The 25,787-nt window shown below is 44.8% G+C and overlaps 1 protein-coding gene across 6 annotated transcripts in view; it reads left to right on the top strand.

Moving 5' to 3' along the window:
* METTL24 (methyltransferase like 24) overlaps positions 1-25,787 on the top strand; it is a 222,140-nt gene that overhangs the window by 79,569 nt on the left and 116,784 nt on the right. For 5 of the 6 annotated variants that reach the window (XM_090037833.1, XM_090037822.1, XM_090037844.1 and 2 more), the window contains exons 2-4: positions 5,551-5,649; positions 10,646-10,785; positions 20,552-20,780. In XM_090037833.1, coding sequence (XP_089893959.1) covers positions 5,551-5,649; positions 10,646-10,785; positions 20,552-20,780 — 468 coding nt within the window. The remainder of the gene's footprint in view (positions 1-5,550; positions 5,650-10,645; positions 10,786-20,551; positions 20,781-25,787) is intronic. The other variant, XM_090037813.1, reaches the window with a different exon arrangement.

Genomic DNA, 25,787 nt, shown 5'->3' with positions numbered 1-25,787 from the left:
GAAAGGCAAAAGTTACCCCAAAATATTAAAATATTAAAGTATCAGCAGGTGCTAAGGCACGCCCCCCAATTACTAACTTACCATTAGCTGCTGCTGCAGCACCTCTGCTGATGCGGCATCTGCTGGTCCAGGGTGAGGGGCGTGCGGGGGTGGACCATGAAAATAATTGGTGGCGTTGTGTGAACCACCAGCAACATGGGGTGGCCCATTTCACTGGAACTACAGTGGGGAAAGTTCAGGCTTTGTCCCTCTGTTTTTCATTTTGTAAATGGACTACATTTCCCAGCAGCCCCTGCCTGCGTGGCTTGGACCAGTTTCCATGGAGATCCCAGGAGATCCCAGCAGCAGCTGTGCTGTGATAGCACAGCTCTGGGGTTCCCATGGATACTGGTCCAGATGCGCATGGTTATGTGCGCAGCTATATGCAATTTTGGTATTGCTATAGCCCCCCCCGCTTTAGCGCTGGCCGGACTGGCATCCTGTGGTGAGGACAATGTGGTCTGTCATTGGGGCAGAGCCATGATCTGCACCCTGCCATGCCACCACTGCAGGATGCCAGGCCATCTGCAGCTGGCTGTAGTCCCTGCCGCTGGCAGCTCCAGCACAGTCACCCACCCACCCCTGCATGGTACCTGGCAGCTGTCCCGTAAGGTAATCTGCCTGTGGGAGGTGTGGGGGAAGGGGGTGGTGGCATCTTTTCTGACGTGAAGGGAAATTTTGGCTCCCATTAACCAGACTTGCTATGGCATGCACTTATTATGTATAGTGTTCTGCATTTTTGGTTTTTACCAAGTTTTTACCCATAAATTACCTTCTTCTTTTTTTAAGTTATTCAGTTTTAACTGATTTACACCTCTTTTTCACATGTCCCCCATGCCTCCTGGGATCTGTTCAGTGGCAGAAGCTCCCTACCCTTCCCTGTGTCCCCTGGATGAGGTGCGGCTCTGTCCTGCACCCCACCTAGTCCTGCCCCTGGCTGGGTCACAGGGGCTCCATTCCCTCCAGCCCGGTGGTGCAGCAGAGGCTGGCCCCACCTCGGCCCCCCTGCTCTGGGCCTTCTGGGTGGTGTGGGGCCGGGGCCAGGGCCGATGCGGAGAGGCAGCTGGGGCCAGTGCCAGGCCAGTTCTCCCCCCACCCTTCTCCCCAACAGACTTTCCTGCCTGGGGGAGGGGTGTGCCTGGGGGGGAGGACGTGTTCACGCATGTGCATGCGTGCTCAGCGCCCCCCAATCTATTATTTTCCTTGATTTAAACAGATTTTTTTTCTCGTCTTCCCTTTATCCCAATTTCACCTTGGTTTTTATGTTTAGAAGGTAAACCCTGAAAAATTCCAGAAATTGACTTTTGAAAATAAAAACTGAAAATGCAGAACACTAATTCCGTACTAGCTCTGAGTACAATCATAGCTATGGGTGCTTCTGCTGGAGTTTTAGCAGGTAGCCCCTCCACCAACCTGCAGAGTCCTGCAAGGTCATACCAAACCCCCTACCCACAATGGGGCCATGGAGCAGTTTAACCTTTCACAGGACATGGTCCAACCTGCTAGGCTAGAGATGTCAACTCATGCTGGGTGTCAGGCAGTGAGTTGTGTGTGGTTCCCCACTCCCTCCGACTGGGCTTTGGCTTCAGCCCCATGGCTGGCAGCCTGAAAACAACAATCCCCTTCCCCCACCCGGGCAGCTTCTCATCCCCACATCCCTCATGCCCTGCCGCAGTTCCCAGCAGCCAGCTATTCATAATTCATGTAACTGCAGGAAGCTGCAGGTGCCCACAGGGAGACCCATCCCCTCCCCCTCCATCACCCGCTGTCACCACTTATGGGGAAAAAAAACACACAACATCCGGAAGGAACTTTGTAAATAAAAGGTTGTAATTTATAAATGCAATAAATGTAGCCCGGGTACATCCAGGGGGTGTGCTCTGTCCTCTGATGACAGCGGTGGTGGTCAGGCAGGGTGCTGAGGAAGGGGTCAGCTACTAGAGCAGCTTCCTCCCCTCTCTATAGAGCTAGGCTGAAACCAAGTACTTAACTATGTACAATTTATTACAAGAATATATACAGACACTTCATATAAAACAGAATATTTACAAGGCTTAACATATAATACTATATAATATTCCACAATTCATATATAATACCAAATATGAACCAAATAACTTACAACCTATACAACATAATTAACACATAGGGATATTAACCTATATAACCCAAGTAAATTACAATAACATTTCTTTAAACCTTCACAAATAACAATACCAATATACACATTGAGGCATTAACACACATAAACCATATAACCCCCACTTAAAGAATACCCCTAGCTATATAACTCTTAACACAACGACAACCTCAAAATAGAGAGTCCACTTAGCACTTCCCCAAGGGGCTTACCTGAAGCCCCTCCCCTTTAGGGCCCTGAGATGTTGACACGCCCCTCCTGCAATAGAGGGTGGGGGCGGCAGACCTTCTTCCCCTGTGTCAGCCTCCCCTGTGGGGCCTGCTTCCCCAGTAACTCATGCTTCCTCTCTGGAGAAGTCAAGGCTTGTCCCCAGTGGCCAATCCTGCAAGAGCCTCTTCCCAGCAGTGCCTTTGGATCTCCTTAACGGCCCAGCACCCTGCACTGGGCACCCAGGGCTCTCTCTGTCTTGTGTGAGCTGAGCCCTTGCAGGGTCCAACTTCCTGGTCTCATACCAGAGCTCTTTTAGTTAAAGGTGGAGCTGCACTGCAGGGCTCTAGTCACCCGCCCTAGGGCCGGGGCTAACCTGAACAGCTGCCAGCTGCTTCCAAGGTGGTTCTCAATATGCCGATCCGCATTCCAGGTGAGGCCCAAGCAGCTGCAAGCTCCTCCCAAGGCTAGCTGTCTGCGTGCTGATCTGTACATCGTGCAGGGCCCGAGCAGCCTCAAGCTGCTCCCAGGGCCAGCTCTCTATGTGCTGATAGGCACACCAACTGCCCAGCCGCTTGCTGGGTTTGCAGGCTCAAGCTGCCTCAAGCAGCTCCTACAGCCTGATCCCCATGCACTGCTGAAACTCGAGCAGGATCCCAAGGATGGCCGTCTCCAGAGCTCCTCTCTCCTCGCTGTCCCTCGTCGTCTCCCTTCAGTGTGCTGAGCATGCTCCCCTTTTATACTCTTCAGGGACTCCACCCCTAAAGTTTTCCAGACCTGGCTGGTGCAGTTCCGATTTAGGTCCAGCTGCTCCTTGCCTCCTCCCTTTGGAAAAGGGCAGGGCATTGCATCCCTTGTGCTGGCTCCGAATTGGTGGGCAGGCTCCACAAATCCAACAGCAGACCCTCGAGCCTGGGAATCAAACCAAGCCCTGAAAAGGTAAGCCTACCAAAAAAAAAATACAGAAAATACAGCCATATTAAAAAAACAACAACCCAGAAAACCCCAACAAATATAAATTAACAGAACGAAAAACCCAAGAACTGCAGTGCATCTTCGGTGTTTTAGTGTTCTGCAGGGGAAGAAAGAAGACAGGTTTTGCCCATGCTCCCAAAACCATCTTCTTGGCCTTCCCGTACAGGCTACAAAATCCCCAGTGGGAGATTTCAGTACCTATTTAAACACTGTACAAGCATCGTAGCTTGGGGGGACAAGGCTGGGATTTGTCCTTCCATCTGTCCTGGATACATCAGGATGTGTTTTACTTCAAATCACAAAGGAGACATTTAAATTGCCAAAAAACCCCATATGTGAAAAGTGTAATACAGTTAAATCACAAAAAGGGCAATTTTTGTTATGTGTACAAGCATCCCATACTTCTAAATCATAGTATCAATGGTATATGCCAATGGTATATGCCACAACTTGATGTTTTGCCCTGTGTGTTGTGTAGGGCAGGACAGATGACTTTAGGTCTAATAGCAGAAACTGAAAGGAAGCCAAAAAACAGGTTTTTTTGGGGGTGGGGGGGGTGGGAAGTAAAGCTACTTTTCGGATATTACTGAGAATTAAAGTGTTCAAAAATGTTCTTTTAGCGTCATGTTACAGTAAAAAAAAAACGGCAACAGAACAGTGACCCTTATACAGATCCCTTGGCTCAAATTCACCCACAGAGTATGTTTAGTTAGGCAGTAAAAATCTGAGCTCATAATATGAATTCAAGGCAAACTCCATTTGTTCTTAGGATCCTCTTTAATTGTTTTTGTTTCTCTTCTCTCTGTCACCCATATCACTGTAATACTTTTCTGCCTAAGGAAAACTAGCTGTAACTTTCTCCACATCATTGTTGCTGTGCTAGTCAGATTGGTAGGTGGCCCTTTGACTGAGATAAGCATACTACCTCCACATTTTAAGCTCAGTCTGTATTCTGTGTAGTCCATTTAGTGTTTTTTCCTTTATTGTTTCAAGAGCTACTTACTGAAATTAGGCTCTGCAGGAATCCAAGACAATTATTTTTTGTTTGGTTGGCATCAAAACAGTATCACAAAAAGGCTCTGATCATCTTCCTGGAATTTATTTATTCACAAATGATTAAGGGAAGCTAAACTCCACCTCCCTTAGTGTAGGAGAAATTGACAGTCACAATTGAGAAATCTTTTCACTGGGGCTCAATCTTGAGGAATTCATCTTAATTTTAATTTAACATGTACACAGATCTATTCAGGACTTGTCTGATGAAAAGAGCTGCGGGTGTAACATTTCTAAAATGACAAAAGCTGGCTGTGTTGGGGAAGGTATTGTGGATAGGAGTTCAGAAACCTCTTGCTATGCAAGCACATATCTGAGAGAGGTTTCTGTCCTACTTTGTGGGAAGTGTTGTTTGAAAAGCTGACAGGATCGCTGAGGTTTTGAGCTGATGGGCCTCACACAGAGAATGAAAAGCATCCACTGAATCTAATTTCCTGTGGAGATGAAAATGAGGAGTTACAATGTGGTGGCCACAACGCTGCCGTTTTTCAGGAAAACAAAGAATTCTGACGAATCTTGTTAGGCTAAAAGATTAAAAGGACTTTTCTCTGAAAAGGCAAATGTCTTATTGAATTAGCCAGACTTAAAAAAAGATACTGGTTACAGAGGTTTACTTTTGACATTTTTTATTTGCTGCATAAATTCCCAGCATTAGCAGATGTTCAAGCAGAGCTGTGATGTATATATTAAATCATATTTAATTCTCTAATGAGATGCAAGATTCTAGACATTCATAACCTGGTTTCCTTCATGCAGGTAACAAACTTGTAAGCATCTAGGTTATTCAGGAATAGCTTTTCCAGAATATTAGCTATTGCGCACACTGTTACTCTGGAATAAAAATACTTTTTTGCCTAAATGAGTTTTATCCATTTTGAATTGATTAAGTTAGATTTGAAAAGATGCTTTGTATTAAAAAAATATATAAATCACTGCAACAGGAGTTATTCTTGGAGTAGTAGTTCCATATTAAATGTATACTCAACTGTAGGCTGAAATAACTTTCCTGTGTAGACAAGCCTTTTGAAAAATGTTTCCTAAAATCAGCTCTTTGTAACTAATTACGCTTACTCATTTTCTACTTGAACTGAGAGGTGAAGGCCATTTTTCATTTAAGTGATTTTTCTACATTGCAGAGCACACGATGGCGCATAGACCTTCAGCCTTGGGCAAGTCCTACTCCTTCCCTGACATATGAAGCCTTAAGGTTCCTGAAGTATATTAGCACTTCTCAGGTTGGTTCTCCCTTCTCTAGCCAGTTTGAAAATCATTTCAATTTCCATTCCAATTCCCCTCCAAAGAAGTTAAAAGGTTCCTTAACAAGAGTCATGATGACTGAACTTCCTCCAAGCTACCTTTGCTGGGTTTTTTTGTGTGGTTTACATGTTTTGTTGAAGTGGTTCAACTTAAAAATGATGATTTACTTAAAAATATGACCCATACAGAGCCTAAGACAGACAATTCTCTCCTTTAAACATTAGTTTGCAGAGTCCATCATTTTTTTCATCTCTGCTACTCCTCAGAAGTGTAGCACATCTGAAATCCCAAAAATGGTTTTGTCCCTGTATCTAGCACTCTCTCCTTCAGATCGACACAATGACAGTTCCTAAAATTGTGTTACACTGAGGAACCTCTGCCTGGTAGTTTGGTAGCCAGGCACATTTAATGCATTCTAGGTTCCCAGTGAGTTTAGGACAGGTGGCAAAACTCTATGTGTAAAAAAAAAAAAAAAAAAAAAAAATGTCCCCAGTAGTGTCAATTGAGATCTGAAGCAAGAACTATTATAATCACTCATAAAAGTGCGTGTGTGTGTGTGTGTGTGTGGTGGGGGGGCCACAGGAGGAAGGTGCACATACATGTGTAATTTGTAGGATATGAAAACCTCCAGATCCATTTGAAATCAGTAAGTGCTGCAAGATGTCTCTTCCAGGACATCTTGATAAAAAAGTAACTTCTGTAGGGTCATGTATAAATCTATACTTCACCTAAAAAAGAATGGGAAATACCAGTGGATGCTCACAGTTTAGAGTGGGGTGGGTATTTTATTGTCCATGTCTTCCAGCAAGCAGTCTTTGCTCATAGTATCTTGCAATTTCCCCATTTCATTTTGCATCTGACAATAACATAAAGCACCAGCAGATGGATGCTTGGGTCACTGAAACATCATTTCTATAGCAAAGAAATCTTTTTGTGTAGATATGTACCATTTGTGGTTTGGTAACTGGTATGGTAACATAAATGCTCATCTCTCTGCAAAAGGTAAAGATTTCTTAGGGTGAATTTTAATTGGACCAACTGCAGAGGTGGGATAGAGTTAGACAAGCTTTTGAATGCAAGGCATTCTTCATCTGCAGACACTTAGGTTCTCTAGCTGTTTATTTAGAAATACTGAATTATTCATACGGTAACATCTCTGCCACAAACACTTTCTAGAAATGAACTGCACTGAGGGAATAGGAGTGAAGAAGATTCATGTGAAGACAATAAGCAATGAACCCAAATTACTTACACTTTTGTCAAGGTAAAAAGCTTAGGCAGAAGCAGGCTTACAGCACAGAAAATGGGCCTTATTTCACTGATTTAATAGACTGTGTCAGAGTCTGCTAAACTCCACTAGTTGGGTCAAAACCTACAAGGACATCAATTAGTAGAGCGTTTATAGTTTTTGACACACCAATCAAGAGGTTTAGATCCTAGAGTGATTGACTCTTGGGCCAGGCATAAGTGAAATCAAGAAATGAGAGACATCCTCATTGCTGACCTAAGAGATGCTACTGAATTAATAACTGACAGTGATACCACCATGAAGGGTGTGAATGTTACAAGAAGAGTAATCACATTTACAGACTGGGGAATCAGATAGGGCTCATTTTTCCTTTGTGCTGAGTAAGTTTCAACTAAACAATCTGATTGTGCAGAACTCCCTGTTCTGTTACAGTAAGGACCTGTGTTCCTTTTATAGGGAGAAGATACTGTGTTTCCTGTACTCAGCCAGGTTTGGATCTGGGAAATCATTTTCAATATTCAGAGTAGATAACCATGAGAAACATCACATGCTTTATATATATTGTTATATGTAAGCCTAATATGGTGATACTGAGAACTCTAATCAAAACTGAAGCCCCTTGCTTTCAGAGAATCTGTAGTCAATGAACTTCTAACCTTATTAGACAAGACAGGGAGTCCTCCCCATGCTGTCTAGCAGGCATGATGAGGTGAAGTGATTTGCCCAGGTTCATTCTACAGTTTGTTGGCTGAACTGGAAAAAGAACCCAAATCTCCTGCCTAACAGTCTGGCATCTGCTCCTCTGGTCCAGGCTGCCAAGAGCTGTTAAAAACTTCCCAAATTCTGGGCATTGGTACTGGCTTAAGAATTTTGTGAATCAATCCATTGATGCCATTTCAAAGTCTATTTACTTTGCAGAAAATGAATTTCCCATCTACAACAGATTATTTTTACCTATGTTTTAAATGAGCATCCATATGTTATGTTTTTTTTATTGCAGTGCCATCTTGTTCATGACTGTATGTAGCTGAATGGAGGGAGGGAAAGGAGGAACCCACAGTTCTTGGTTAAAGCTTAGCAGATCCTGGGAACAGCAAAAAGAGAAGCTATTTAAGCTTTTGTGAACTTGCCATGGGAATTATGAGCTAAACAATAAAAAAAGCCCAAAACAAAACCCTAACTCCACCCCCCACCCTGGAGCTCCCCAAATGGTAATTCTCCACATAATGATTTTTTAAAGCTTAAGCCCCTTTAAAAATGCATGTAATAATATAAATAGTTTCATAGTTTCATAGTAGCTAGAGTCGGAAGGGACCTAGGTAGATCATCAAGTCCGACCCCCTGCCTTGGCAGGAAAGAGCACTGGGGTCAGATGACCCCGGCAAGGTGCTCATCTAACTTCCTTTTAAAAATCCCCAGGCTAGGAGCCTGCACCACTTCCCCTGGAAGCTGGTTCCAGGCCCTAGCCGCCCTGACTGTGAAGTAGCGCCTCCTAATATCTAATCTAATGATATAGGTAGTGCCAGTGATAGCTAAGGCTGAATTCTAATTTCCATTCTACGCCTTCATTCAGTTGTTTTATTTAATTGGTTCTAGGTGTTTCATCTGTACTTTCCTACCTTTAGTCGAGTGATGAGAAAGTAATGATAATGATTTGGGGAAGATGCATAGGATGTTGTTCTTGCTCTTGTTTGTTTCTAGGGCAGTTTTGAAGTTTCACAGTCAAAATATTTTTCTGTATACACAGATTCTCTTGGAATCATGGTTGGTGCTTGGCGTAGTGAGGGGCTTTTCTCCAGTCTTTAAGTGGACGTTTGCAACCTTTTCTCTCAGATCTGGATCACTCAGTAATGATCCATACCATTATGGTGCTCAAATTTGATTGCTGTGCTGTACTCTGTCTGATGTTGTCTTGATGATCACTTTTTAGTTGCTGCTGATACAGATGGGGCAGCCTATTAAGCCGGGGTGGGCAATTATTTGGGCTCAAGGGCCACTTAAGGAGCTTTGATCAGCTGTTGCAGCTTCATTAGCACCCCCCAGCCCCTGCAACAACTCACCAAAACTCCATATGTGGGTTGTGGGTGTGTGGGAAGCAGTGCTCAGGAGTGGGAGGGGTGGGTGAGGCTGGGATCACATGTTCCTGCCCATGTGTGCATGTGTGCGTGTGTGTGTGCTCCTGCCCCACCACACAGGAGGCTCCAGCTCCTGAGAAGGTGATGGAGAGCTGAAGCCGGAGCCCCAGGTGCTAGGATAAGAGCTGCCCAGCTGAAATTGCTCACCTGGTGCAGTGCAGTGAGGCAGGGGCAAGATCAGAAACAGAAGTCACCACTGGAGGTGTGGGGCACAGAGCAACATGCAGCTGCAGCTGTACTGGGAACACCCCTGCCAGAAGCTGTGCGTTGGCCAGGACCTAGGCTGGCAGGAGCCCAGCACAGTCTGCCCTGGCATGAGTGGGCAGGGCACTTCCCCAATGGAGCACTGTGGGGGCTGCTGCAAGCTGGACCTAGTCCCCTGGCAGGCTGTGTTTGGCCCACATGCTGTTTTTTGCCTACCCCTGTATTGGGCAGTAATGGCTACTGGAAACTTTATAGTAGCAGTTATTAACAGTTACCCTGCCTTCATATTGGTTTTTAGAAGCAATTCAAGATGTTGCTTTTAAAGGAAGGGTGAGATCCTTAACCATGCTCTGGCTCCTTTATTCTGATTAGGGGCCAGAGCATGATAAGTGACCCCTAAAAGCCACATACCTGGACACAAAGTCTGGCCTTCATGGGACTGTGGTCCTGGCTGAGGGCATGGTTCTTCCCATATGATAACTTCAGAGTTCCCACCATTCAAAGTTAACAGTCCCTTTATTGTCTATATGGTGGTGGTGGTGGGGCGTGCTGAGTGGAATATCACTTAGAAGGTCCTTTTGCTTGGCTAGTCAAGATTCATTAATGCACTCTTGTCTTCTTCTTTGATGCAGAATGGTCACAAGTCCAGCTTTGCTTTTTGTATCTACTCTGTGCAAAAAAACCCAAAAAAACCAAAAAATCAATTCAGATTTCTGAGGAATTGATCATTACCTCTCACTTTCAAGTTTAGATTTCAGGGCCCCTGTTCAACAGAGCATTTAAGGAGCACATGCTTAATTTAAAGCCTGTGCTTACATCCATCACTATCCACTTAAGCCCTTGATTAAGCACCTGCTTTGCTGTATGGGGATGTTTATATGCACACTCATTTTTTTAACTGAGATTCAAGACTCTATATATAGACTTTACCATTATTTTTGCCTAAAATTTCCTTGCACACTTATGGTTCTGTATAAATAGAATAGTGAATCATAGATGATAATAGTGTTATGAGATTTTCTTATATCTCAAATAACTTTGCAAATACAATCCACTATTTGAAAGGAAAAATAAATAGATTTTTAAGTGAATTATTTTCTGGAAAATAGACTCAAGATATAATGCCTATTCTAGCTCAGTTATTTGCCTTTCATATCTGTATTGTTCTTATAAGGGATTTTTCTGATCCACTTCATCCTTCACCAGGTAGAACAAGGATGGAAAAAACAACAAATTTTCTAGTCATGGATCAGTTTGCTTGTCAAATTTATAATTATGTCATTTTAATAATTTACTCATCTCTACCTTTGCCCCAGAATATAAACCATGAGAAAATTACGGAGTATTATACTGAAACAACAGATTTCCTTCTTTTGATTTCAACAGACTTCCTGTGAAAATATGAACATGAACAGCCTGACAGGTAATTCTGAAACCGCTAAGAAGCCTTGGACAATCTGTCTTGATGAGAGGTTCAATTTAATTAATCAAATCAAGAGCAAGCAATGCCGTCTCTATTCATTGGGGTGAGTGCAGCCTCTGGAGACAGAGAAAACCATTTCTACCTGAATATACTTTAGCATTAAAAGCGTTGAGCAAATTGAAACAATTTCATCTTTAAAAACATGTGGGTTTTATATAGTTCCTTTTAATATATGTTGGCCTCTTATTGTAGTAGGGCCATAGCGTTGTAGTTGTGGTAGTCCAGGGAATATCCAAGAAAAATGTCTGTTTGGTAAAATCTTTTATTGGACCAATTCTGTAGTTGGGAGAGAGGTTAGATAAGCTTTGGGACACAAAAGTCCTTCCTCAGGTCTTATGTTATTGTTGTGAAATGTCTTTTTAGTAAAAGCCTTTCCTTCTATGAATAAGTCTCTATGAATATGAACTTTTGTAGTCCTTCTCTTTCTTACTATCAACATGACAGTGAGTTGCCTGCTGAAAAATAACGCACTAAAATGTTGTCCAAGGCTTCTATTAGGGGAAGATAGAGGTTAAGGGAATGAATTGAGAAGTACAGAATCATAGAAAATTAGGGTTGGAAGGGATGCCATCTAATCCAATCCCCAACTATATTAATCTAACCAGGGCTTTGTCAAGCCAGGCCATAAAAACCTCTAAGGATGGAGGTTTTACCACCTCTCTGGGTAATCTGTGTTAGTGCTTCACCACCCTCCTAGTGAGAAAATTTTTCCTAATATCCAAACTAAACCCCTGCTTTCTGCAACTTGAGATCTTTGCTCCTTGTTCTATCATGTGTCACCACTGAGAACAGTCTAGCTCAGAGGTGGGCAATTATTTCAGCAGGACAGCTGCTCAGTAACTTTGGTGCAGTGTCTAGGGCTGCAAAGGTAGCCTCACCCTTGGCGGGTGCCCTGCCCCAATTGCCGTATTGGGACCAGAAGTCTTACCCCGACTAGTCCCTGACCTTTAACACTGGAAGTCTCTCCCCTTGCCCCTGGAAGTACTGCTTTTGGGGGTGGGGGGGCTGCCATCTTGCAACCAGAAAACCCCCACAAATATACTAAAAAACAAAACAAAACATCTACTATATATTTTAATGTTATTTTTAAAAAAATGTCCTGATTGTGTGTGTTTGCTTAGTGTATGGTGATTGCACAATAGCTCAACATAGTCTTATCCCCTACACACAATATGCACATGTATGTGGATGTGGGGTTTGTGAGGGGGGTGGCTTCGTGTGTGAGAGAGTATGTGGGGTGTAAGGTTTGTGGGAGGGGGTTCTGAAGGGCATGGTGTGTGTGTGTGGGGGGGGGAGCCCTGCCATGCTCCATCTCCCTCATGGCGCACAGCCCGTACCACTGGCTTTGGCTGAGTCCCAGGGTCTGCATGTGGCGCTGGCCCAGCCCACTGGTTTTCATAGATTTCATAGATATTTGGGCTGGAAGGGACCCTGGACGATCAGAGTCCAGACCCCTGCCCCAGGGTCAGGAAGTCAGCAGGGATCATAGGATCCCAGGAAGATAAGCATCCAAATGTGTCTTGAAGGTGTTCAAAGTGGGTGCTTGAACAGCCTCCGGCAGGCAATGTATTCCAAACCTTGGGGGCTTGGACAGTGAAGAAGTTCTTTCTTATGTCCAGCCTGAATCAGTCACAGTGGAGTTTGTGACCATTCAATCTTGTCATCCCTTGGGGCACTCTGGTGAACAGACGTTCCCCCAGATCCTGACCCCACTGGTAACCCCGCACCAAGACGATTGGCTCCTATCAACCACCAGCCTCTGGGTCCTACTGCAGAGCCAATTCCCCAGCCAGCAGATTGTGGTGAGGTTGAGGCTGCAGTTAGCCAGTTTAGCTAAGAGGTGATCCTGGGATACCAGATCGAAGGCTTTTTTAAAGTCAAGATATACAACATCAATCTCTTCCCCCTTGTCCAGGTGATACATCACCTGGTCATAAAAGGAAATGAGAATGGTCAAGCAAGACCTGCCCGCAGCAAACCCATGCTGGGTATCCCTCAGGATATTGCCTTCAGCTAGTCTGTTAAGGATGGCCTCTTTGATAATCTTTTTCAAGACCTTCCCCAGGATAGAGGTGAGGCTGCTGGGCCTGTAGTTTGCTGGATCTACTTTCCTCCCTTTCTTCAAGATAGGCACCACATTGGCCCTCTTCCAATCTTCAGGCACTTCACCAGAGCACCACGAGTTCTCAGAGATCTGTGCCAGGGGCTGAGCTATGATGCTTGCCAGCTCCTTGAGTACCCTTGGGTGTAACCCATCAGGGCCAGCTGACTTGAAGTTATCTAGCCTGTCAAGGTGTTCTTTCACAAGGTCAGCTTCAATGGAGGGCAAGGAATTTCCCTCACCCGGGCCTCCCTGACCCACAGGGGGTAGGGGCGTCCTGTGGGTCTGGTGAAAACCTGACGCAAAGTACCCATTTAGCAAGTTCGCTTTTTCCTGGGCATCAGTTGTCAGTTACCCATTTGGTTTAGCAGGGGTCCAATATTGCCCTTGCTTTTCCTCTGGCTCCCCACATATCTAAAAAAAGACTTTTTATTGTCCTTGATATTTGTAGCTAGCTGGAGTTCCATTGCAGCCTTGGCTTTCCTGGTTTGCTCTCTGCAGGTCCGGACCAGAGCAGAGTATTCCTCCTTGGTGGTGGTTCCAGTCCACCATCCTTTGTAGGTCTTCCTTTTAAGATGCAGGAGGTCTGCCAGTTCCATGGAGAGCCAAGGGGGCTGCTGTGCCATTTTGCTGCCTTTTCTCCGAGACGGGATGGGCTTTGCTTGCGCATCCAGGATTGGGAGCAACCACTCATCCTGAACTCCCCTCTCCTTTCAGTTGTGGCCCTTTAGGGCCTCTCTGACAAGCCTCCTTAACTTGTCAAAGTCAGCTTTCCTAAAGTTGAGGACAAGACCAGGCTGGCTCTGTGTCAGCACATGGGGCTTGCAGCACTGCAGGCAAGAGGCATGTGCCATCAGGCCAGATGGCAGGTGACTCCTGGTTCATGTGCCATCAGGCTGGGCAGGCTCCATGCCACTATGTGGGGACCCCAGCACAGCAGCCAGAAATGGATTCTTTGATGACCTGCTCCAGGAATTTTCCAGGGACTGATGTGAGGCTAGTTGGTCTGGAGTCCCCTGAATCCTCCTTCTTCCCTTTCTCAAAGATGGGCACTATATTTGCCCTTTTCCAATCCCCTGATCACCACGAATTGTCAAAGATAATGGTCAGTAGCTCTGCATTCACATCAGCCAAGTCCCTCAGCATCCTCAGATGCATTGCATCCAGCCCCTTTGACTTGTACACATCCAGCTTTTCTAAATAATTCATAACTTGTTCTTTCACCACGGAGGGCTACTCACCTCCTCCCCAAACCGTGCTGCCTGGTGTAGTAGTCTGGGAGCTGACCTTGCCTGTGAAGACCAAGGTAAAAAAGGCATTGAGTGCTTCAGCCTTTTCCTCATAGTCTGTCACTCAGTTGCCTCTCTGATTCAGTAAGCAACCCACACCTTCCCTGAACTTCCTCTTGTTGCTAACATATTTGTAGAAACCCTTCTTGTTACCGTTCACCTCCCTTGCCATCTACAACTCCAACTGTACTTTGGCCTTCCTGACTTCATACCTGCATGTCCAAGCAATATTTTTATACTCCTCCCTAGTTGTTTGTCCAATCTTCCACTTCTTGTAATCTTCCTTTTTGTGTTTAAGCTCACCGAAGCGTTCTCTACTAAGCCAAGCTGGTCACCTGCCACATTTGTTATTCTTTCTACACATTGGGATGGTTTGTTCTTGTACCCTCAGTAAGGTTTCTTTAAAATACAGCTTGTACAAAGGAAGTACAAAGCTTCCTGCCCTAAGCATGAACTTCTTGCACAATTACCAATTACTTCAAACAAATTATTTATACAGCTCCAGTTATTTATACAACCTCTAGCTCAGGAATCGAGCCTTTTAATACAAGAAGATATTTGCCAATGAATTCCCTTGAGAGTCTCAGAGCACTTGCAGAGGTGATGATGAATAATAAACACAATTGTGGCCTTCTTTTAAAATGTTTTAGCATGTTTAGTGTTCTCCCAAGGATACCACATTAACAACAACTGAAATTGAAGTCTTCTCTCAACAGAGCAAGAACTTCAGAAGCAGCAAACTGCAAACTCAACATGCTAGCCTATCAATATAGTCTTCCTGCAGGGAAGACCAGACAGTTTAGTCTACTGAATCCATTCAGTCATTGCCCTTTAAATTTCTGGTGCTGCCAGTGTGAGGATGCTCACTGGGAACTAGACTAACCATTAGCTCATTTTGCATAAATCATCAAACATATGTCAGTTAATAAAACTTGCCCCTGCTGTCCTGGGCCAGTTTCTGAGTGGTGGTATAGTGAGAGAATCTCTCTCTCTCATTGCTGTTTCTCTGAACTGTCGCACTTTGTCTATGATCTCGGTACTACAGACTTAACAGTGAGTAAAACCTTTGGAGGTGAAAAGAAGTGAGAAATGCATTTGTGTGGCATTCTTCAGTAATGAAGATAGAACAGATAGTGTAAGGGCTGATCTAAAGCCTGCCAGTATGAGGGGGAATTTTTCCTTGGATTTGAGTGAGCTTTGGCTTAGGTGGAGGTTGAGCCCAGGGTTCAAATTACAGGGTAGCTCAGGGGGGTTGAGCCCCCACATAATAGACGAGAGCTCCCCAGAAGAGATGAAAGTCCCACCCCTCGCCTGCCCCACACCTCAGATGATGGTGGCAGGGGTGATGGCTCCTGCCAGTGCTGCAGGTCCCCTCCCTGCCAAGAGTCAGAATGTAAATTTGAACCCTGGTTGAGCCCAGACTCCTGAGAAAGTGAGTCTGTGACCAAGTTAGTTTTCCTCTACAAGGAAAATGTTTTGAGTTCTGAGCTCTTGCCCAGAGAGAAAGCATTTCTCCTACACTTTTTGCTGCTTATTTTCCTCAAGAATTTACGACACATTTCAAGTGAACATGATATAATTTTAATACCAGAACAAAATGTAAATATGCGTGAATTTTTCACAAGTGTATTTTTTTTCCCTTCCCTATAAAAAACTGCCCCATGCAAGTTATTTGCTGGTGTAGCCTCATGAGATGCATGTAAGTAGTATAACTAACCAAGATGCAGAGTTAATGAAGCAATTAAAAAAAAGCAAAACCCACACACTTAAGGTTAAAGAGAAGCAGTCTTAATTCCCTCAGATTCCCTATACAATCTTTGCAGCTAATTATTATTTAATTCTTCTGTCAGATGTCCTTTAGTTTGACAGGGAGAAAAGCAATTTTGTTCCGAGCAAGACAAAAATCTCCTTTAAACGTTCTCTTCTGTCATGCATGTTCTCTTCTGTCATGCATTTTCTAAAGTGCAAATGAGGAACAGCTGTTTCATGTGAAGAAGATCCTCCACTGAGAGGAGGAATGTAGCACAAAGGCAAAAGTTCAGTCTGAGTGTAAAAGGGACAACCCTGCATTAAACCTATGCTTCATTAAAAATTTAAGAAAACATATTGGTATGTTCTGCTTTTGAGATGGCCGTGCTGAGAGGTGGGAAATGGTACATATTAGATGTGAAATATGCAAGTGAGTAGTGTCCAAACTCTCCAGAGGCCCTTTGAAATTAATTTAATCTGCTCTAGCTATCAAGATGTAGGTTGCCATTTTTGCTCTGGGGACAAGATTTCGTGCTATGATATGCAATTGCAGTAAGCACTAGTGACTTAAGATGCTAGCTTAAAGATGCTAGATTCTGTTCCCAGTGTTCTGCATGTGTAGTTTTGCAGCCCCATCCTAGCCTCATTTTAAGTTAATGCCTGACTGACCATACTGCCTCATTTGAAACACCATTAATCCTAGGTGCTTTGGACATGCATTGTCTAGCTGGGGAACACGGGAGCAGGAAAGTACAGTAAAATCCCTGCTAACTAGCATGAGTGGGGAATGGGGGGGGGGGGCGGGGGGCGGTGCTGATAAGCTAAGACTGCCAGTTTTCGGGTGGGGGGCTGTGGTGGCAGCTACACAGGGCTCCCAGCTCTGACCCCAGGCAGGGTGGGAAGGGCTGCTCCTGGGGTGGGCAGGTCTCAGCTGCACTCTGGCAGCTCCGGCTAAGGCAGCTGAGACCCGCCCACCCTGCACCCTAGCAGCTCCCTGGGTACTGCGAGCCACACCAGGCTGGGCAGGCTGGAGAGCCCAACCCCACTCCCTGTGGCGGACGCTGCACCCAGTCACTCACAGGCCTGAGGGGCTGGAGCTGCTGTGCATGGGCGCAGGGCTCCCGGCTCTGACCCTGGGCAGGGTAGGAGGTGCTGGTGCTGGGGTAGGGTTCCCCCCACCCCCCCATTCTGGCCACACACCACTCCTCCCCCCACCCCAACACCAAGGCTGCCCAGCCACAGGCTGCTGCGGGGGAGTGGGGGTGGGGGAAGAGGGGCATATTGTGCATGGAGCTAGGTAACAAAGCAGCGCAGCAGGCAGGAAAGTGGCAGGGCGCAGAGCCATGTGCATCCCACCACTGAAATTCCAGTTGATTAAGTATTCCTGGATAACAGTGATTTTACAGTATATGCGATATGTTAAGCTACATTAGAACATGTCAGCCAAGATCGGAGGGTGCAAAATATGGAAGTACTTTGTTGTGGGTGGCAAGACCTAGGTTAATCTGAGCTATCCCCTGGTCTTGCTTTGTGCTGATGACATACAAGAGGGCTGTGGATATGGCACTAATCCTACTGGGAATTTAATACCAGTGTGGTGCTACTCATGCCCTCAAATCACCACAATGCATCTAAGCTAGGACAGAGAAAGTAGGAATTTTCTGTGTGATGGGGATACATCCTTCTTGTTAAGTGTCTGTGTAGTGCTAGCAATAATCCGGTTCTAAATGTGTGTGCGTATTGCCTTCTAGTGAGTGACCCACAGAAAGAAAGATCTGAAGCTCCAGCACTATGGGGGTGGCTTAGTTTTTTGGAGGTGAAGATCCTTGAGTTCTATCCTTGCTAATGGGCATAGAGGTTAGTGTCCCTAGCACTATAAAAGATTAATTAAACAAATAGACACTCAAGGCAGTAGGAAGTATGCCTGGCTTTTAAAAGGCTGTTATGTATGCATTTTAAATAGGCTTGGCAAGATCCAATTTTATTGCTAAATGGCAATAAAAACTTAGATTTCACCTCACACTTACAGAAAAATATTTTCATCGGTGACAACTTGAATGTATAGAAAATATTTGCAAGAAAAGAAAAAGTAGTGGGATGTTGTTGTGGGGTCCCACCCCACAACAGGGGCAGGGCTGTTGGCAGCTGGGACCCTAGTGTCATCAGCCACTCACTCTGCCCAGGTTCTAGCCAGGGACTGAGTACCAGTACCAGATTCCTGCCCAGATCCATGCAGCCCCTTCCTGCTCAGGGCAGGGTGTGCGGGGGTGCCCCTGGGGCCCAGCCACTGACTCTTCATTGCCCAGGTTGGTGCCTACCAGGTGGGTCTCACCCCTTAAGGGGCTGCAGGGAGCAGGCAATTGCTTGCTGCCCTGGGCTGGGTAGCCACTGCCTCCCAGTGTGCGATAGCGGGCGTGCTCAGAGCCCAGTCTCATACTGGCCCCGCCCACTTGAGACAGGGTGGACTGCCCCATAGAGACATCTGCCACAACTTTGCTGTTTCCATAAAGGGATGGTAAATGCAGGAAACTGCCCATTACATGCCCCAATGCTAGGGGGTGCTATCATAGCCCATGCCTCACAGATGGCATCCACATGTTGTAATCATACCCCACACCATGACTGGTGCTCTCAGGTCTCACCAAGACTGCTGAAGCAGCAGGTCATTGTGCTCAAATACCGGTCTTACTTTCATCCCACACCTCAGCCTCCTTGCAGCAGAGGACTTACCAGGGTCAGGACTCACCCTTCACTCTGGCTGAGCCCCCTTCTCAGCCTCTGGCCCAAACTACAGCCCTAGGCATGCACAGCTATGCCTTGGCCTCTGCCCTACATGTGGGTTTCCTACTACGCCCCCTCTATACCACACCCCACCCTGGGGTCTTCTCACCTTCATGATCAGCTATTCATGGGGCTGGCTCTTGTGCTGCCCTTCAGGCTTACTCCTAGTTCAGCCCTACTCAACATAACCCCCAGACTGCCTTCAGGTCTACTCCTTGTTTAGCCCTACTCAGCCCCCCTCACGCACAGCCATTCAGGCCTCCTCCCATTCAGCCTACTCTGTACGGGGCCACACACTACCCCCTCTAGGGTCTATGGGATCTCACATCCCTGTTGGGCTCCGGTAGCACTCTGCTTGCCATGCCTGGCCCCACTACTCCCACAAATGCCTCCAAAGTCTGCCCAAAAATGGGACCTGGGGTTAAGGCACCTCTCCTCACCTCTCACTGGGGAAGGTAACTGGCCTGGCACTTTCTGGGGACTCCCGCACAACCAGGAGCCCCCCACCAGGCCCAGTTGTAGGTCATGCCCAGGACCAAGAGCCTCCAGTTCCTACCTGCTAGATGTTCTACGTAGCTCAAACTCCTGTGTTTATATAGGCAGCCAGTGTTCTAAAATGGCTGCCGCAATCAGGCACCTGCTTGCTGCTTGACTCAGCCCTTAAAGTGGCAGGCAGCAGCAGTGCCCTGCCACAGCGCAGCATGGAACTTGGGGAATTCAGCTGCATTTGACAGCTAGGAGTTCCCTGATGAGTCTCCTCCCACAGCAACTGCCTCTGCAGCCCCTGCCTGCAGACCCTATCCCAGCCCTTTCCTCTGCCCTCAGTTCCATGAAGGCAAAGGCTCCAGCCTGGTATGGACGTACTATCAAATGAACAGAATAATTTTAAACTGGCATGCTTTATTAATTTATAGATATTTACTTTTTATATTTTGACATGTGCTTTTATAAAGCTTTTAACAGTATACTGTCATTACTAAATTGGCTGCCCCCCATTGCCCCTAATTTTGCACAGTCCTGAAAATTTAAATTGATAAAAATCAAAATAAATAGTTAAAAATAAACATCAATTTTAGCCATCAAAATTAAAAAGAATCAAAATCTGCCAAACCTAATTTTAAATGTATTTGTCATTCTGGTAACACTGTGATTATCAGAGTGGGTTATAGGAATATGTGCATTGGTAGCTAAAATAATCTATTATAATTTTGTTGTGGGAGGAGGCAGAGTGCAAAAGTGAGGACTACATCTGTACTCCCAGGTATATTTGTTGATGGCAGGACTGTGGTCTTGAATTACTCCTGAAATGAAGTAACATATTCTTCATTGAAAAAATGAGGTGGGTTTTAGGAAGCCAGCTCTCTGGGAATATTGTTAAATTTCGGGGCATATGGTTACAGATTGCTTGCTTCTAGCCTCACATGCACCTTGTTAACCTGTTACTCATACATTACAGTGAACTTAATCCCTGCCCCCCCACATTGAAATATTTATTTTCTATAAATAAACTCTATGGAATTCTATAAAAAAAAATTTCTAAAAATACTCTGAAAGTCACTTATGCCTGTCCCATTGGGAATAATAAATACATCTGTACATTTCTTCCTTTCTTAAATCACAGTTATTGATTGCTAGTCTCCAACCAGAGTGATAGTGGGTGGTAGTTTTATTTATTTTTTTACGTCCAATGATCTAGTCAGACTCCTGCCCCTATTTGCTAAGTACTGTGCATACATACAAAGAGTTTACAGTTTGAAAAAGTATTTTCTCTGCTCTACTTTAAAAGCCAATAGGTGGAAGTATTCCCACTCCTCAAGGGAACAACTGGAATTTTACAGCTGTGTGACATTTTTTTACAGTTATACTAATAACTTCTTGTTTTTTTGCAGACTGGGAAATGATGATAGCCAGTTTGAGATCAGGATGGCCAGCAGTGGATGTGAGGTGCATCGATTTGATCCTAGTATCAAATCAGCGCACATTCAGGAGGGACAACATCTCTGGTACCATCGCCTGTCCATTGACTGGAGAGATCCTAACCCTGTGATTGCTGCTCATAGACTGCGCAGCAATACAAAAAAGCTTGGCACAATCTTAAATGAATTTGGACACCAGAAGGTGAGAATTCTAGGTGCATTTGTAACTCAAGGGTTAAGTGGTAGAAAAACTTCAAAAGCTTCCTGCCTGCTTCCTGAAAGGCCTTGAGCTTTGTCTGTCATTCCCACAATCCTCTCTCAGCTGAGCCTCTCTCTTCACAAAAAATGATAATGTAATCTACTGTAAGGTATGCTTTTCTATAGTGCTTTTTAATTTTATTGGCAGTAGCTTTCTTGATTTTTAACTCATCAGGTGTACATTTTTAATGCTCTTTCCCTCTCGTTCTCTTTAGGGCTTTTTTTAATAATAGTTGATGACTATGGTTACTTGTGTCTTCTACCCTGAAGCAGTCCTCTAAGTTTGAGCAGTGTACCCTTAATACAATGCATTTTATAGTCCCAAGAAAACATTTACAACTGCCATAAGAGCAGAAGAGATGGTGAAAGTGTTGTTTATGTTTACAGGGTCACACATCTTTATTAGACATCAGTAGCAAAAGCATCCTGGTTTGAAATGGGCAGGTCTGCTTTTTTGGATTTGCCTAATCTCTCTATGTAGAGCTGTAAAAGACATCCCAGTTTTTCAGGTCTTTAATTACTTGTGCCAAAGCATACTTCAGAGAACTCCTGACAGGCATATTGCATGCTTTCAGATGAATTTTGCCTTCAGAGAATGGACCAGCCTGAATTAAAATGCTAATATGCATTGGTGCCTGCAGCTAGTTCTGCTCATTTTTGGTTTTTTTTTTAAAGAAATAGACAGACCCAACTGAGGAGGTCATCTCATGCAGGATTAGGAAACCAAACAGCAAACAGAGGTTGTCACTGTAAATTATGACAAAGTACGAGGTGCCTTTTTCTGTTCCTTTTTTTCCATTGGTTTTTTTTTTTTACTTCAACTCTCTTGACTCAACTATTCTGAAGATAAATGTAGAGCAAATCTTTTTTTCTGCCACTTAGTCATCTGCTGCTTAGTCATATTGTTCCTGTCTTAGTAAAATGGCATCTGAACAAAGAAGATTTTCTTTTCATATAGACATCAAAATGTTTGTTTGGATTTTAGAACATTTTTTTCCTGTGCAAGTGATTAGCAGTTCTATCCAGAAAAAGCACATGGAACTTGAAAGACTCACTAATTTGCTACTGCAGCTATTTAGAATGGTTAGAAGATACTGAATGAAAAGGAAGATTGTACCCTGTAATTTCTGTGTAAATTGGGAGGAAGTCACCAATGCATAGGAGGACTATAAAAACCACCCTGCACAGCAGAACCCTCTAGCTCTACTGTGCAGATGGAAGGCAGCTATGGTGCGTGGCTCGACGTGTAGGGAAGGTAGAGTGGTGTGGCTAATGAGTTTTTAGCTATGTTGTTCCAGTGGCTGCACATACATTACATAGAACTTGATTGGGGTCTCTGCATGCATTATGAGCAGGATGGATCTATACTATTTCCCATTCACTGTAACTCCCCTTACAAAGTTAGCCTATTAATTGAAGGTGCGAGTTGAATTTCAGCCAGTGGAACTAAATCCTTTGTTTGCTTTGCAGTGTTCAGTGTTCTATCATTTCCTATTTATGAAGTATCAGAATAAGCCAACTCAGTTTACATAATTCAATTTATTTTTCCCTGTATTTGAAATGGAAGTGAAGAAGCTGTATGTTGCATAAAGACTCCAACAAGCTGCTGTTTATTAAGAGTACATCAAAGTAAATACTCTGACATTCAGGTTTTCATTTTTTTTGCTGAATGCAAGGGGAATGTTTTCCATGACTGCATAAATAAGCTAATGCAAAACATTTTCATGAAATACCTTACAAAGCCCCATTCTAATTAACAGTTGAAAACATACCCCCCCCGCGCTTTCCATTCTTTTAACTTTAAAAATTTCCCTGCCTTCCTTCAATGTTCTTCCTATCCTGTTTCACATGGGGAATTTCTGGGAATTTTGTACAAGCAAAATTTTTGTCTGTGCAATAATTAGACTGGTGCCTGTTTAAAAACAACAAACAAACAAACAAGCATTTACAGTTAAATCATGTGAGAGGAGGCACTCACATTGGCTAAGTACAGAGATTCAAAAAGCCCAAGGGAAAATTGACTCAATTGTTGCAGGTTTTTCTAAGCTGTGTAGATTGAACTGGTAACAAACTGAAGTGATGTTCAGTGTTCAGGTTGCAAGACAAGCAGAAGCCTGCACTGCCCCATGCCAGGAGCCGTGGGGTGCTCTTAAGGCTACTGAGAGCACCCCGAGCTCTCACTATCAGTGATAGTGTAGGTCTGATTGTCTGCTGGCGCTACCCTCTACTGCTGATGAGGTGGGGGGGGTGTTAAGCAGCCAGTCTCTTTCCAGCCCTGACTTTGGGGGTGGGGGAAGTGCGCCACCAGGTCAGTATTGTCCCCCCCTGCCCAGCTGGGGTCTGTGCAGCACAGGGAAAGCCCCCACTGGAGGGCTTTTTGCTTTCCCCCAGGCCAGATCTGGGTTGGGACCCTCCCCTTTCCCAACCTCCGAGAGGCTGGGAGATAGGGGGTGGGAATGCACCTCTCTGACCTGGCACTAGCCCCCGCTAGCTGGGGTCTGTCTAACACAGGGGGGAAAGCATTTATTGGGGGGCTTTTTGTGCCCCTTTAGCTTCGATCTGGGCTCAGATCACCCCAGCCCCATCTCTGTTTCCCAGCCGTCCATCTCTGAGGGGTGGGGTAGGTTTGGAGGATAGGGTGGGGGGGAGTGAAAATGCACCCCCTGGCTCAGCACCAGATCCCCAGCTCAGGCCTGCCTGCTGCTGGTGGGTGGAGAGAGTACTCGCCAGTGGCTTTTGGACCCCCCACCCCCAGCTCAGAGCCAGGCTGAGATTCTCCCAGCCTCACCCCCTCCTCAGCCATCAACTAAGAGGTGGAGGCTGGGGAAGGTGCTTTCCCCCCCAGCCTGGAAGACCCTAACTGTGGGTCCATTGTGGAGGTGGGGAGTGCCTTTCCACTGCCCCTTCCCCCCTCCCTCTTGGAAGTGGACAGCTGAGGAGGGGGCAGGGTTGGGGCAATCCCAGCCGGGCTCTCTAGACTGCAGGGGGGAAGCAAAAAACCCCCTCTGCCAGGGCTTTTCCTCCCCTTGCTTTACTGACCAGGGCTAGGATGGACTGTTCCTCTCCCCATACTCCGCTAGGCTGACAGGCAGGAAGCAGGCTAGGGAGCTGAGGATTTACTGCCTCGGCTCTGACAGCTCTGGGGGCAGGGCCAGCCCTGCTTCACTGGAGCAGACAGCATAGCCCAGGGCTGCTAAGCCACTTGGGATGCTGGGGGACTGTGAGTTAACTTGAATCAGGAGGGGATCTGGGACAGAAGTTCCATAAACCAGTTTAACCTGAATCAGTTACGTTTGATACTTCATCCAGCCAGGTTTAGCTTAAACTGTTTTGGGCCATTTTGAAAGCAGTTTACATGTACTGAACTTCTGTTTTGTTACCGGTTTCCAATCACTTAAACCAGTTTATGTGTAATTTCTGTCCCTAGCTATTTATGTTTGGATCTCTTTGGATATTCAGGGCTTATCTATAGGCACTGGGGAGCAGGTGCCATGGTCACTGTCTAGGCTAATGTTTGGATAAGAACCGCACAAGTTGGGAAATAAAAGAGCAAATACATTCTTGGATTGTCCAACATTTCTTTCTCCACTCTTGGGAGCCCTATGTGCTAGTGCTGTCTTGAATTTCTGTCACTTTTTATGATTTTTCTTTAAACCAGAACAATGTCCATGTGCTTACACTGCAGTTTCTTATCAAATTTCCAGGTAATTACTTGTGTGTCTGTAAGGGAAGCCAACAGCAAACCAGGAGTAGTGAGTCGTGAAAAGCAATTTGTGGATAACTAAAGCCAGTGAATCCTGGGAATGGTATGAAGTCACAAAATAAATGGATGCTTTTAACTGAAACTCAATAAAAAATATTTAGTGCATTGTTAGGAAAGAATTCTTATGCTTCAGGCTCAGCCCTAATGGTGTGTAGTGTTTTAAAGTTCCCGCAATGGCAGTAGTCTTATCTCATGTAAACATTTACTCTGCCCATTGTCACAGGTCTGATTGTTTAATTTAAAGTATATTGCTTTGTTTCTGCTACTGTGTCAGCAGCATTGTGACTACTTGGACACTTCACCCTAAAGAAGTCATTAGAAAATCGGAAACAAACACAACCTTAACCAAAAGTTTGTTCTGGCATTTCCTATTAAAATGTCTCAAGGAACCTGGGGTATTTAGGGAATGTAAAGACAGTTTTCCTCCTTGATTTTCTTCTTTAAAACAGAAAATCAAGATTTAGGGCCTAATCCAAGGCTCATTCAAATCAATGGAAGCCTGACTTTGGTGGATATTGGATCCAACCCATTTAGAGGGAAAAGGCAAACATCCCTGTAGTTCTTTCCAGAGTTACAGTAGGAAAAATCAATGCAATTTTGGGCTCCGTGTGAAGAGACACCAAAGAGCCAGAAAGAACTATTTTCCCTCTATTAGACTCTGGCGAGAGCACATTTATCATTCAACATATACTGCTGGTACCCTTTCCCCAGGAAAATGGGCAGATTTAAAATTTCAGATACAAATTCCAAAAAATAAAATAAAATCCTAGTGTTAAGAGGATGATTGTGAGGAAGAAATTGAAAGAAGTATGTGCCATTTGGCTAAGTGACAAAACACTCTGCAATTATCTAAAGAATATACATAGCTTGGAGAGAGAATTATCAAGGGCTGTAGCTGGATGAAAGAGAAGTAGGCGACTATGTTAGTCTGAATTCAGGCAGAAAGCTGGGTAGAGGAATATTTTATAGACTAACCAAATCAGAGATGCATAAGCTTTCATGAGCAACAGCTCATTTCATCAGGTGGCTGTTATTACAAAAGCTTATGCCTCTTTGCTTTATTCAGTGTGTAAAGGATGTATCCTACCTTCTTAATTAGCAGGTGAAGAGAAATTTCCTGTAAGTGAAGTCTGCTAGATGTTGAAATAATCTCCAAAGACAAGGTGACAATCTTATCGCTTGGTACAC

This window comes from Crocodylus siamensis, chromosome 1 (genome assembly GCF_052110815.1).
Source record: "Crocodylus siamensis isolate JL-2025a chromosome 1, ASM5211081v1, whole genome shotgun sequence".
Classification (NCBI taxonomy): domain Eukaryota; kingdom Metazoa; phylum Chordata; order Crocodylia; family Crocodylidae; genus Crocodylus; species Crocodylus siamensis.
This window is presented reverse-complemented; position numbering and strand designations above follow the sequence as displayed.